Raw genomic sequence first — 15444 nt, forward strand, 5'->3', positions numbered from 1 at the left:
CAAGAGGATTAGAATATAAAAGCAAGGACGTACACTGACGCTGAGGCTTTATAAGCCATTGGTAAGACCACATTTGGAATATTGTGAGCAAATTTGGGCTCCTTATCTAAAAAAAGATGTGCTGGCATCGGAGAAGGTCCAGAAGAGGTTCATGAGAATGATTCTGGGAATGAGAGAATTAATGTATGAGGAGTGTCTGATGGCTCTGGGCTTGTACTCACTGGAGTTTAGAAGAATGAGGAGGATCTCAGATTCAGATTCAGATTATTGTCATTTATAAACCACAAATACAATGCAGTTAAAAAATGAGACAACGTTCTCCGGAATTATATCACGAAAAAGCACAAAACAGACCACACAAGAAAAACCACATTACGTTTGGTAGTCCCCAATCCAGAGTCTGGAGAGGTTGCTGCGTATCGATATTGCGCTACCGTCTTAGCACGTTTCCCGGAAAGGAACTACAAACCCATCAGACAAACCTAAAGCTACAAGACCTACACAAAACCACATAGTTACATATAGTTATAGTTAACATATAGTTTCAACAGTGCAGACAATAACATAATTGATAAAAGACTAACTGACAAAGACCACATAATTATAACACATAGTTTCAACAGTGCAAAGCAATACCATAATCTGATAAAGAGCAGTCCATGGCACGGTTTAAAAGAAAGTCTCAAATTCCCGACAGCCCATCATCTCATGCAGACGGTAGAAGGAAGAAAAACTCTTCCTGCCATGAACCTCCAGCGCCGCAGCTTGTCAATACAGCACTTTGGGAGCTCCGACCACAGCCAACTCCAAGTCACTGAAATCTATTGAATATTGAAGTAGAAAGGATGTTTCTTATGGTGGGGGGGGGGAGTCTAGGACCAAAGGGAGCAACATCAGAATGGAGAAATGTCCATCTAGAACAGAGATAAGAAGGAATTTCTTTACCCAAAGGGTGGGGAATCTGTGGAATTCATTGCTGTGAAGGCCAAGTCATTGGGTATATTTAAAGCGGATGTAGATAGTATGCTCTTTATCATACATCAATAAAAGTTGGCTGGCAATTTTTGGGGCAGATTAGCTCTCAATAAGCACCTCAGGTACTATAGTTGCTCAAAGATGAGAAAGTCTGCAGATGCTGGATATCCGAGCAACACACAAAATAAGTGACTGGTCAAATGAACAGCAACTGAACGTCTTGACCATGTCTGCATGGTTTTTATGCACTGAGTTGCAGCCACACGACTGGCTGATTAGATATTTGCATTAATGAGCAGGTGCACCTATTAAAGTGGCCACTTCATCGCCCTCTTGGTGAAATGGTTACTCCTCAGGTTCCTATTAAATCTCTCCCTTCTCACCTTATATCTGTTGTCTGGTTTTTGATTTCCCCAAACTTAGGAAAAAGACTGTGTGCATTCAACCTCTCTATGCCTCTCATAATTTGATATCGTCAAAGTTCTGGCATTCAAGGGAGTATTTTGAAAGTTCTTTTGGGCAATCCACATACAGTTTCAAGCTTGTAATCACTAGACTTAAAAATACTTTTACAACTCTTTCAAAGTTGGCATTACATTCATACATGTTTTGATAAAGAGAATGGGATAGGAGCTTTTCTTCCAAATAGTGCATCAGGACTGGCAGGACTCCCTAGATTACAAGCAAGACCACCAATCTAAAAGCAAAACACTGCATATGTTGGAAAGCTGAAACAAAGCAGGTGAAAGGTCATAGAAATGAAATCCTGACTGTGTTTCACTCTCAACAGCTGCTGCTGAGCATTCTTGATTTTGTGTTAATGAATCCATCAGCGGCTCCATCACCAGTTACATGGTTGAAGTTGCTGCCAATCTGGGACCTGATAATGTAGTTAGTGTTCAAACCAGTGACAAAAAGGGAAAATTCCAGAAGAGATAGCAGAGGAGCACAGTGGAAAGTATGTTAATGACCTTTTAGCAAATCAGGGAACGTGACAGTGGATAACTTGCATAGATGTTGTCAAAGTTGCATCAGACTTCATAAATCATTTATTGCTCTGCCAGTCCAATACAAAAAGTGTCTTTAACATGCTAAGTCAATAATTAATGTTTCTGGTAGTTTATTGATTGAACCAGTGGAAATCGATATTACACTCTCCTTCAGGTCCATGTTCGTCTTCTCTCCTCTAACATTCTGTCTAGCTCCAATCAGGCTGTGAACCTTGGAAGCTAAATGGTCTAAAATAAAATGAAAACAAGACAATGGTCAGAAAGCTGCTTCTCAGCAAAAGTTTTGGACAAATGTGATTACGTCAATTATTTTGCACAATGCTTCATGTCAATGGCCCTTCCTCAGAACACTAATCAGTTCTGCTGGCAGGTCATTAATTTGTGAGGTTAACTCTGGTTCTCTCTCTACAGATACTGCCTGATCTGCGAGGTATCAACAGAATTATTTGCCACACACACACACACACACACAAAATACTGGAGGAACTCACCAGGTCAGACTGGACCTAAGGAAAGGAAACAGTTGGTGTTTTGGATGAGATCTTTCATCAGGACTGGAGAGGAAGAAGCCAGAATAAAAATATGGTGAGAGGGGAAGGAGTACAAACTGGAAGGTGATAGGTGAGACCAAGTGAGAGGGAAAGGGGAAACAAACAAAGGAGATGTTTGGAGCTGGTAGATGGAAGAGGTAAATGGCTGAAGGTGGAATCTGATAGGAGAGGACAGTGGACTAGTGTTCTCACATAAGTTTACTGTCACATACAACAGTATGCAATAAAATTCTTTGTTCGTGTGAAGATCAAAGTAAAATAAGCAACAGAAATGTGAGCAAAACATGGCAACTTGTCTTTTGACTCCTCTTTATCATACACAGGTGGCACCAAGTATCCAGGGCTGACATGGTAGTGTGGGGTTAGCACAGTGCTATTACAGGGCCAGTGACCCGGGTTCAGTTCCCACTACTGTCTGTACATTCAGCCTGTGACTGCCTGGGTTTCCTCTGGGTGCTCTGGTTTCCTCCCACATTCCAAAGACATGTGAGTTAGTAGGTTAATTGGTCACATGGGTATAAATGGCCAGCATGGGCTGAAGACAGTTCAAAGTTAGTTGAAAGCAGCTGATTGAAGACTGTTTGATCACTTGCATCTTTATTGCATTTGGAAATTCATCCTTAATTCACTTGAGGAATGGGATTTTAGAACCAAGTTTCTTGGCACACTCCTCAGTGTTGGAATGATTAACTTTGGCATTTGCCAGGAAACCTATTTGTCACATCAGAGGATTCTATTTTTGCATTTTAAAAATGTGTTGCTTGTGCTCAGTATGAAGCCACTCCTGAAGCACAGGTCCCAAGTTTGCATTTCTTAATGCAAATTCAAATTTCTAGTGAATTGCATCATCAGCTATCTGATGGCCCAATTCTGCTCCTATGTCTTATGGTCTATTCCACATCCTCGGTAATTATTAAAAGTACCCCCACATAGGCAATTCACAGGATAGGTAGCAGATCAGGAAAAGCCCCTTGAAAAGAGATTTTACAATTAGAAATTGGAAGAGAATGTCAAATATGTTAAAGAATCCAAGTTATGCCCATAATTACAGCATGGGAAAGATGTAAAGTACAGCTACCCTGGATCCTAGGCTAGACTGTCAGTTGTAAACGCAGCATTTCTAGACATCTGTATATTGTACCTGAGTTTATTTTAAATGGAAACATGAAAAGGCAATGGATCTGATCACGTTTTCTACAATGATTCCAACAGAAAGAAAAGGGGTGTCTTTGCCCAGAGATGACATAACACAATCAGCAGCTTAGGAGGGGGAAAGGAAAAGGAAAAACATCACTGATAGGTTTAAGAGAAAAATACTTAAAAAGACAAGGAAAATAAGTTTCTTTTTGCATGTTTCTTCATCAGAAGTAGAAATTGTTGACAAGGAAAGTATATTTTGATTGTTGATCTCTAAAATGCCTTGCACATCTCAATATGGCTGCTCATTTCAGAACGCAGTTCAGAGTCAATCATTTTGCTTTGACACTTTAGAAGTGTTTACCTAGGCAGGCCAAGATCAGCAGACTTCCTTCCCTGGAGGATACTGGTAAACCAAATAGATGCACACCAACCTGGTAACTTCATGATTACTATTAAAGTTAATTTTTAGAATTCTACAGCTGTTATGGGGCCTGAACTCATGCTTCTTCGTGGGTCTGTGATATTAGTCCAGTCATCTACTCTAACAACAGCCCAGCTTAATACAGCAGAACTGCGCTTCAGAATTAACAATGTCTCCTGCTGAGCTGCTCTGGTTGTTCTAACATTGAACTTTTCCAAAATGTGGAATAATACTCGGTTATGCTCTGTTCAGAAAACCAGTGCCTCCAGTTTTATCTAGCTCCGATTTCTGGAGAAGCTTCTACCAGTCTACGCTATCAACATCCTCAAAAATTAAGTATCTCAATCATACCTAGAGGTCATAGATTATTTAAGACGGACCAGAAGGGTGACGTGAGTGTAAAAAGCTGCCACCGGAAGTGATGAATGTGGGTTCAATTGCAGCATTTAACAGAAATTTAGGTAAGTACATGGATATGGTCCAGGTGCAGGTAGATGGGAATGGGCAAAATAACAGTTTGGCATGGACAAGATGGGTTGAAGGGCCTGTTTGGTGTTGTCTGTTAACCTTCTCCATGCAGTGAGAATGGACCAAGGTTCTCCAAGTTCTCCTCATACGGAACTGCACCATCCATGCAACTTTCCTGTGAATCTTCTCTGCGCTATCGTCAATGGTCTTACATCCTTCCTAAAGCAGGCAGCACTCCAGCTGAGGTCAGACCAAAGTTGGAGCACAAAACCCCTACTCCTGTATTCAATGCCCCAACTAACACCATAGCCAATATGACTTCCTAACCATGTTGTGTACTCGTGTTGTCATCTTCAAGGATCTATGTCTCTCTGCTCCTCAATACTCCCCAACAACCTATCATTCATGGCACACACACACACACAGTCAATGTTTTGGGCCGAAACCCTTCAGTAGGAATGGAGAAAAAAGATGAAAAATCAGAGTTAAAAGGTGGGGAGGGGAGGAAGAAATACAAGCTAGTAGGTGACAGGTGGAACCGGGAGGGGAGGAGCGAAGTAAAGAGCTGAGGAGTCGATTGGTGAAAGAGATAAAGGCTGGGGAGGGGAGAATCTGATAGGAGAGGGCAGAAAGTCATGGAAGAAAGGGTAGGGGAGGAGCAGCAGAGGGAGTCAATGGACAGGTAAGGACATAAGGTAAGGGAAGAAAATGGGAATGGGGAATGGTGAAGAAGAGGAGAGGAGCCATTAGAGAAGTTGAAGAGATCAATGTTCATGCCATCAGGTTGGAGGCTACCCAGACGGAATATAAGGTGTTGTTCCTCCAACCTGAGTGTGGCCTCAGTGCAGCAGTAGAGGGGGCCATGGACTACCATGTCGGAATGGGATTGGGAAGTAGAATTGAAAATGGGTGGCCACTGGGAGATCCTGCTTTTCTTGGTGGATGAAGCATAGGTGCTCGGTGAAGTGGTCTCCCAATCACTGATATACAGGAGGCCACACTGGAAGCACCAGGTACAGTAGATGACTTCAACAGGTGCACAGGTGAAGTGTGGCCTCACTTGGAAGGACTGTTTGGCAACATTTCACCTGTGAGTCTGTTGGGGTTATCTACTGCATCCAGCTCTTTACTTCACCCTTCCCCCTCCCCCACCTTTTTACTGTGATTTCTCATCTTTTTTCTCTCCAGTCCTGAAAGGTTTCGGCTCGAAACTTCGACTGTTTAGTCTTTTCCATAGATGCTGCCTGGCCTGCTGAGTTCCTCCAGCGTTTGTGTGTGCTGCTTGGACTTCCAGCATCTGCACATTTTCCCGTTTGTGATTCATGATGCAAATTCTGGCTTCATCCGTCACCAACTCACGTGTCTGCCATTTTTCAGCCTACTTCACTAACACATCGATATCTCTCTGCAGCCTAAATACATCACTTGTGAACTAAATTATCATGTCTCCCACATCCAAATCCAAGTCATTCGCGTATATTACAAAGACACTAGCATCCAATCACAAAAGTATTCTTCTAGCATCACACATTGCCAAGCCAAGTTTGAGTCCAATTTATCATCTTGCCCTGGATTCCCTGGGCCCTAACCCAAACCTTTCGAACCTGTCTCTCATGTGGGAGCTTGTCAAAGGCCTTGATGAAGTCCATATCCTGCCCCACCCTTAACAATACACTTTGTTAGCTCTTTAAAGTCATTCATCAACTGAATCCAGCTGATCCCATAACCTCAGGGTAGGACTTAAATGGTGAATGGTAGGGCCTTGGGAAGTGTTATTGAACAGAGAGGCCTAGGGATGAAAGTGAATGGTTCACTGGAAGACATGTCACAAGCAGACAAGTTGGTGAAGGTGGCATTTGGCGTACTGGCCTTCATCAGTCAGGGCACTGAGTATAGGAGCTGGGATGCCACAGTTATTTAACTGACCAACATCCTTGCCGGCAGGTTTGCTAGGACTGCTGGGGAGGGTTTAAACTAATTTAGTAGTGCGATGGGAACTGAAGTGATGGGGCAAGTGGTATCAAAGTAGATGCAGTGTGGGAGTAAGGACAGACAATTGATAGGGCAAAATTGCAGTCAGTGGAATGGGTGGGGGGGGGGGGAAGAGTGTTCAACAGTTTAGAAAAGTGATGAAATAAAAGGGCAGGAGAGTGCAGGAGAGGTTCTGAAAGGTTCCAGAATAAATAAAATGACAAAAACTTTAGATATGGATAAGAATTTAACCTCCAGACATGGGGGCAAGATTGAATAGGGTGATGAAAACAGGACTGAAGATATTACTTTCAATGCATGCAGTTTACAGAATAAGGTAGCACAGGAAGAGATTGACACATATGAACTGAAGATATAATTTTGAATGCATGCAGTTTATGGAATAAGGTAGCACAGTAAGAGATTGGCAGGTATGATATTGTGAGTATCACTGAGTCGTGGCTGAAAGAAGATAACAGTTGGAAGCTTAACATCCAAGGATGCACATTGTTTTGAAAGGTCAGGCAGGTAAGCAGAGGGGATACAGTTGTTTTATTGGTAAAAAATGAAATCAAATCCTTAAAAAAAGTGATGTAATATTGGAAGATATAGAATCCATGTGGGTAGGGTTAAGAAACTGCAAAAGCAAAAAGACCCTGATGCAGGCCTCCAAACAGTAGCTAGGATCTGGGTGACAAATTACAATGGGAAATAGGAAAGGCATGAAAAAAGGGCAATGTCACAATATAAGAGCATAAGATCATCAGATATAGGAGCAGAATTAAGCAATTTGGTCCATCAAGTCTGCTCCGTCATTTCATCAAGGCTGATCCAATTTTCCTCTAAGCCTCAATCTCCTGCCTTCTCCCCATATCCCTTCATGTCCTGACCAATCTATCAATCTCAACTTAAATATACATACAGACTTAGCCTCCACAGCTGCCTGCGGCAATGAATTCTACAGATTCACTCTCTAGCTAAAGAAATTCCTCCTTATTTCCATTCTAAACAGATGCCTTCTATTCTGAGGCAATGTCCTCTAGTCTTAGGCTATGTCCACACTAGACTGGATAATTTTGAAAACGCCTGTTTCGTGTAAAAATGATAGGCATCCATACTATGCGTTTAAAAAAATATCTCTATCCACATTGAAATGGAGATTTCGGCGAATCTCCTCCTCCTGCGCATGCGCAGGACACATCTACCGAAAACAAGTGACATGTTTTGGGAGACTTAATTTTTTTGTACCTATTGTTTATATATCCTTCTATGTTAACTTCTAATTTTGTAATCCCAATAATTATGTACCAATTTTTGTTATCTTAATATGCTGATATTAATAAAAAGATTGAAAAAGAAAACAAGTGACGTTTGGTGTCGAATCTCCCCATAGAAGTGTGCGTTTGTGTAGTTACAGACTAGAAAAACAAAACGACGGACAGCTGTTGGCTTTCGCGCAGGAGAACTTAAAAGTTAAAAAAAACTGGAGCATACGGAGGCAACCGACGGGAGTTCACGCACAGATTGACCCGGCTGACGATGAACATTGAAAAACTGACTAACTCTGTTGCATTATTAAAGCACCTTGTTAAATGTATAAAACATGTCTGCATCAGTGTTATCTTGTATTTCCATACAATGTTACATTAGGCTGTTACACATCTATTATCAGAGAAGAACTTGCATAAATAGGTAAACCACCTTCATACGAGCAAGGACAGAAAACAGGGCAAAGTGAGTATACTTATTTATTCAGTAAGTTATGGGTCAAAGTATTTGGTGAGTAAACTTCTAACTCTTCTGGCATCAGTTTCGTTGCCATCTGTTCTGAAATTGTGAGGTTGCATTCAAGAAAACAATGAAATAGCGCGCTGCCGTCTGACAGCGTTTTCAGAAGTCTCCGGTTACCCCGTCCACACTGATCCAGCCAATACGGCATTTTCAAATATACACACTTTGGAGAGCGTTTCTGAAAAGCTCCGGTTTCGGGGTATGAAAACGCCATTTTAGTGTGAACAAAGAGTAAAAACAAAGAGAAAAAGCTTCGGTTACGGATTTATCCAGTGTAGTGTGGATGTAGCCTTAGACTCTCCCACCGTAGGAAACATCCTCTCCACATCTACTCTATCAAGGTAGAAAAACCATTAAATAGGTTTGAATGAGGTCACCCCTCATTCTTCTGAATTCCAGTGAATACAGGCACAGACCATCAAACATTCTTTATATGACAAGCCATTCAATCCTGGAATCATTTTCGTGAACCTCCTTTGAACCTTCTCCTGTTTCAGCACATCCTTTCTAAGTTAAGGTGCTCAAATACTCCAAGTGAGGTCTCACCAGTGCTTTATAATATCTCAACATTATATACATGCTTTTATATTTTAGTCCTCTTCGAAGAAATGCAAATATCACATTTGCTTTCCTCACCACAGACCCAACCTGTAAATTAACCTTTAGGGAATCTTGCATAAGGACAGCCAATTCCATTTGTACCTCAGATTTTTTGTTGTATTTTCTCTCCATTTAGAAAATAATCAATGCTTTAATTTCTTTCACCAAAGTGCATGACCATACACTTCCCGACACTCTATTGCATTTCCATTCTCCTAATCTGTCCAAGCCCTTTTGTAGCCTCTCTACCTCCTCAAAATTACCTATCTTCATATCATCTGCAAACCTTGCAATAAAGCTATCATTCAAATCATTGACATATAATGTAAAAAGAATTGGTCCCTTCACAGACCCCTGTGGAACACCATTAGCCACCAGCAGCCAACCAGAAAAGGCTCCTTTCTTTCTCACCCTTTGCCTCCTGCTAATCAACCATTGCTTTGCCATGTTAGAATTTTCCATGTAATACCATGGGCTCATAGCTTAAGTAGCCTCATGTGTGGCACCTTGTCAAATGCTTTCTGAAAATCCAGTACACAACATCAACCAATTCTCCTTTGTCTATTCTTGTTATTTCTTCAAAGAATTCCAAAAGATTTGTCAAGCAGGATTTTCCCTTGAGCAAACAATGCCAACTTTGTCATGTGCCTCCAAGTACCTTGACTGCCGAAAGACCATTTCTAATGCTTCCACAATCTCTTCAGACTCCTCTTTCAGAACTCTGGGCTGTATGCCATCTAGTCCAGAAGACTTATCTATCTTCAGATCTTTCAGCGTTCCACAAATTTTTTGTCTAGTAACGGTAACTACACAACACTTCATGACCTGGAATTCCACTAAACTGTCTGTGTCTTCTACAGTGAAGATTGATTCAAAATACTTATTCAGCCCATCCGCCATTTCCTTGTCCCCCATTACTACCTCTTCAGTATTGTTTTCCAGTGGTCTAATACCCACTTTCGCTTCTCTTTTGCACTTTAAATATCTGAAGAATCTTGTGGTATCCTCTTTAATATTACTGGCGAGCTTTCATATTCCATCTTTATCTTCTTAATGACTGTTTCAGTTGCTTTCTGTTTTTTAAGAAGTCTCCCAATCCTCTAACTTCTCCTTGAATTTTGCTCTATTATACGCTCTCTCTTAGGCTTTTATGCTGACTTCTCTTGTTAGCCACGGTGTCATCCTGTCTTCAGAATATTTCTTCCTCACTGGGATGTGTATATCCTGTGCCTTCTGAATTGCTTCCAGAAAATCCAGCTATTGCTGCTCTGCCATCATCCATTAGTGTTCTTTTCCAATCAATTCTGGCCAATTCCTCTCTTATGCCTCTGTAATTCCCTTTACTCCACTGTAATACTGATATATCTGACTTTAGCTTCTCCCTCTCAAATTGCAGGGTGAATTCAATCATATTATGATCGTTTTCCCCTAAAGGTTCTTTTACCTTAAGCTTTCTAATCAATTCTGGCTCATTGCACAACAACCAATCCAGAATAGCTGATCCCCTGACCTGCTGTAAAAAGCCATTTCGTAGGCACCCTAGAAATTCCCCCTCCTGGATTCCAGCACCAACATGATTTTCCCAATCTACCTGCATATTGAAATCCCCCATCACTATTGTAACTTTGCCCTTTTGACATGCATTTTTTTATCTCCTGTTGTAATTTGCAGACCACATCCTTACCACTGTTTGGGGGTCTGTATACAACTTCCATCAAGGTCTTTTTACCCTTGCAGTTCCTTAGCTCTAGCCACAATGATTCAACACCTTCTGACCTTATGTCACCTCTTTCTAATGATAGTGCCCAATTTTGCCCTATTATCAGCCTTTTCTCAATACACAGTGCCTCTGTTTGTAAATTAGCTACCTCACTTTCAGCACTATCATCCACCACCTTTCCTACGATTTTTTTTGCATTGCAATATATGCAGCTCAGGACATTAGTCGCACCATGCTCAACTTTTTGTTGGAGGTCTTACTAACATCTGCCTCCGCAGCCTCTTTTCTAAGTGTTCTGGCACTCTGGTTCCCATCCCCCTGCAACCCTCGTTTAAACCCCGCTGTGCCGCATTAACAAACCTTCCCACTAGGATATTAGTCCCCCTCCAGTTCAGGTGCAAACCACCCTGGCTATATAGGTCTCACCTTGCTGGAAGAGAGCCCAATGATCCAAAAATCTTATGCCCTCCCTCCTACACCTTCTCCTAAGCCACGTATTAAACTGTATAATCTTCCTAGTTCTGGCCTCACTAGCATGTGGCTTGGGTAGCAATCCTGAGACCACAACCCTGGAGGTCCCGTCCTTTAACTTAACACCTAACTCCCTGAACTCCTGATGCAAAATTTGAGGTGACAGTAATATCCGACCACTAGATAATGGTGCTGGAGAGGTGGGAATGGGGTACAAACACAACAAGTCTGCACTGTGGAAAATGCAAATGTCACTCCACTTTTTAAGGGAGGGAGGCAGCAGGAAGGAAATTATAGATCAGTCACTGACTTCAGTGGTTGGGAAAATGTTGGAGTCCATTATTAACACAGAAAAACTACAGCACTATACAGGCCCTTTGGCACACAAAGCTGTGCCGGTAATGTCCTTACCTTTGAAGTTACCTAGGGTTACCCATAGCCCTCTATTTTTCTAAGCTCCCTGTACCTGTCCAGGAGTCTCTTAAGACGTGAAAGAATGGGACCTATCAAGTGTGACAGTGGGAAAGTGAGTATGGAATCAGAGGAAACAGCAGAGGTACTTAATGAATACCTTTCTTCAGTATTCACTATGGAAAAGGATCTTAGTGATTGTAGTGATGACTTGCAGCAGACTGAAAAGCTTCAGCATGTAGATATTAAGAAAGAGGATGTGCTGGGGCTTTTGGGTAAGTCAGCAGGACCAGACGAAATGTACCCCAGGCTGTTGTGGGAGGCGAGGGAGGAGATTGTTGAGCCTCTGGCAATGATGTTTGCATCATCAATGGGAACGGGAGAGGTTCCGGAGGATTGGAGGGTTGCAGATGCTGTTCCTTTATTCAAGAAAGGGAGTAGATAGCCAAGGAAATTATAGACCAGTGAGTCTTAACTCAGTGGTTGATAAGTTGCTGGAGAAGATCCTGAGAGGCAGGATTTATGAACATTTGGAGAGGTATAATATGATTAGGAGTAGTCAACAAGGCTTTGTCAAGGGCAGGTCATGCTTTACGAGCTTGATTGAATTTTTTGAGGATGTGACTAAACATGTTGATGAAGGAAGAGCTGTAGATGTAGTGTATATAGATATCAGCAAGGCATTTGATAAGGTACCCCATACAAGGCTTATTGATAAAGTAAGGAGGCATGGGATCCAAGATGACATTGCTTTGTGGATCCAGAACTGGCTTGCCCGCAGAAGGCAAAGAGTGGTTGTAGATAGGTCATATTCTGCATGGAGATTGATGACCAGTGGTGTGCCTCAGGGATCTGTTCTGGGACCCTTACTCTATGTGATTTTTATAAATGACCTGGATGAGTAAATGGAGAGTTGTGTTAGTAAGTTTGTTGATGACACAAAGGTTGGACGTGTTGTGGATAGTGTGGAGGGCTGTCAGAGGTTACAGTGGGACATTGATAGGATGCAAAACTAGGCTGAGAAGAAGTGGCAGATAGAATTCAACCCAGCTAAGTGTGAAGTGGTTCATTTTGGTAGGTCAAATATGATGGCAGAATATAGTATTAATGGTAAGACTCTTGGCAGTGTGGAGATTCAGAGGGATCTTGGGGTCCGAGTCCACAGGACACTCAAAGCAGCTGCGCAGGTTGACTTTGTGGTTAAGAAGCCATACGGTGTATTGGCCTAACCTTTTGAACCTGTCTCCCTTGTGGGACCTTATCAAAGGCCTTGATGAAGTCCATATCCTGCTCCACCCTTAACAATATACTTTGTTAGCTCTTTAAAGTCATTCAACAACGGAATCCTCTGCACCCTTTCTATGTCTTCCACATCCTTCTTGTAGTGAGGTGACCAGAATTGAGCACAGTACTCCAAGCGGGGTCTGACCAGGGTCCTACATAGATGCAACATTACCTCTCGGCTCCTAAATTTAATTCCACGATTGATGAGGCGGATATGATAGGGTTTTTTAAGAGGCTTTTGGATAGGTACATGGAGCTTAGCAAAATAGAGGGCTATAGATAAGCTAGTAATTTCTAAGGTAGGGACATGTTCGGCACAACTTTGTGGGCCGAAGGGCCTGTATTGTGCTGTAGGTTTTCTATGTTTCTGTGAGCCTATCATTTCCGCCTCCACCACCGTCGATGGCAGCCCATTCCACGCACTCACCACTCTCTGCATAAAAAACTTAACCCTGACATCTCCTCTGTACCTACTCCCTAGCACCTTAAACCTCTGCCCTCTCATGCTAGCCATTACAGCCCTGGGAAAAAGCCTCTGACTATCCACAAGATCAATGCCTCTCATCATCTTATACACCTCTATCAGGTCACCTCTCATCATCCGTTGCTCCAAGGAAAAAAGGCTGAGTTCACTCAAGGCATGCTCCCCAATCCAGGCAACGTCCTTCTAAATCTCTTCTGCACCCTTTCAATGGTTTCCACATCCTTCCAATATTGAGACGACCAGAACTGAACACATTACTTCAAGTAGGGTCTGACCAGGGTCCTATATAGCTGTAACATTACCTCTCGGCTTCTAAACTCTTTCCCACGAATTATGAAGGCCAATGCACCACATGTTTTCTTAACCAGAGAGTCAACCTGTGCAGCAGCTTTGAGTGTCCTATGGACGCGGACCCCAAGATCCCTCTGATCCTTCACACTGCCAAGAGTCTTACCATTAATACTATAGTCTGCCATCATATTTTACCTACCAAAATGAACCACCTCACACTTATCTGGGTTGAACTCTATCTGCCACTTCTCAGCCCAGTTTTGCATCTCTGACAGCCCTCCACATTATCCACAACAACCCCAACATTTGTGTCATCAGCAAATTTACTAATCCATCCCTCCACTTCTTATCCAGGTCATTTATAAAAATCACGAAGTGTAGGGGTCCCAGAACAGATCCCTGAGGCAGACCACTGGCCACCAGCCTCCATCGAGAATATGACCCGTCTGCAACCACTCTTTGCCTTCTGTGGGCGAGCCAATTCTGGATACACAAAGCAATATCCCCTTGGATCCCATGCCTCCTTACTTTCTCAATAAGCCTGGAATGGGGTACCTTGACAAATGCCTTGCTGAAATCCATATACACTACATCTACTGCCTGGTTTAGAGAGTATGAATTATGATCAGAGATTAAGGGAGCTAGGACTTTACTCTTTGGAGAGAAGGAGGATGAGAGGAGACATGATAGAGGTGCACAAGATATTAAGAGGAATAGACAGAGTGGACAGCCAGCGCCTCTTCTCCAGGGCACCACTGCTCAGTACAAGAGGACATGGCTTTAAGGTAAGGGGAGGGAAGTTCAAGGGGGATATTAGAGGAAGGTTTTTCACTCAGAGAGTGGTTGGTGCATGGAATGCACTGCCTGAGTCAGTGGTGGAGGCAGATACACTAGTGAAGTTTAAGAGACTACTAGGCAGGTATATGGAGGAATTTAAGTTGGAGGTTTATATGGCAGGCAGGGTTTGAGAGTCGGCACAACACTGTGGGCCGAAGGGCCTGTAATGTGCTGCACTATTCGATGTTCTATGTACTGCTCTACTTTCATCAATTTGTTGAGTCACATCCTAAAAAAATCCAATCAAGCTCGTAAGGCACGACCTGCTTTTGACAAATCTATGCTGACTATTCCTAATCATATTATGCCTCTCCAAATGTTCATAAATCCTGCCTCTCAGGATCTTTTCCATCAACTAACCAACCACTGAAGTAAGACTATAACTTCCCGGGCTTTCTCTACTCCCTTTCTTGAATAAGGGAACAACATCTGCAACCCTCCAATTGTCCAGAACCTCTCTCATCCCCATTGACGATGCAAAGATCATTGCCAGAGGCTCAGCAATCTCCTCCCTTGCCTCCCACAGTAGCCTGAGGTACATTTCATCTGGTCCTGGTGACTTACCCAACTTGTCCAAAAGCTCTAGCACATCCTCTTTCTTAATATCTACATACTCGAGCTTTTCAGTCCACTTTAAGTTATCCTTACAATTGCAGAGATCCTTTTCCGTAGTGAATACTGAAGCAAAGTACTCATTAAGAACCTCTGCTATCTCCTCCGGTTCCATACACACTTTTCCACTGTCACACTTGATTGGTCCTATTCTCTCACGCCTTATCCTCTTGCTCTTCACATTCTTGTAGAATGCCTTGGGGTCTTCCTTAATCCTGTCTGCCAAGGCCTTCTCATGGCCCCTTCTGGGTCTTCTAATTTCATTCTTAAGCTCCTTCCTGCTGGCCTTATAATCTTCTAGATCTCTATCATTACCTAGTTTTTTGAACCATTCGTAAGCTCTTCTTTTCTTCTTGACTAGATTTACAACAGCTTTTGTAAACCATGGTTCCTGTACCCTACCATAC

The 15444-nt window shown here is 42.5% G+C and overlaps 1 protein-coding gene across 2 annotated transcripts in view; it reads right to left on the reverse strand.

Moving 5' to 3' along the window:
* Nucleotides 1-2006: 2006 nt before the first annotated feature.
* fam120b (family with sequence similarity 120 member B) overlaps nt 2007-15444 on the reverse strand; it is a 173985-nt gene continuing 160547 nt past the window's right edge. For both annotated transcript variants that reach the window (XM_073051611.1, XM_073051610.1), the window contains one exon: nt 2007-2213. In XM_073051611.1, the coding sequence (XP_072907712.1) occupies nt 2213 (1 nt within the window). In that variant the 3' untranslated portion in view covers nt 2007-2212. The remainder of the gene's footprint in view (nt 2214-15444) is intronic.

This window comes from Hemitrygon akajei, chromosome 7 (genome assembly GCF_048418815.1).
Source record: "Hemitrygon akajei chromosome 7, sHemAka1.3, whole genome shotgun sequence".
Classification (NCBI taxonomy): domain Eukaryota; kingdom Metazoa; phylum Chordata; class Chondrichthyes; order Myliobatiformes; family Dasyatidae; genus Hemitrygon; species Hemitrygon akajei.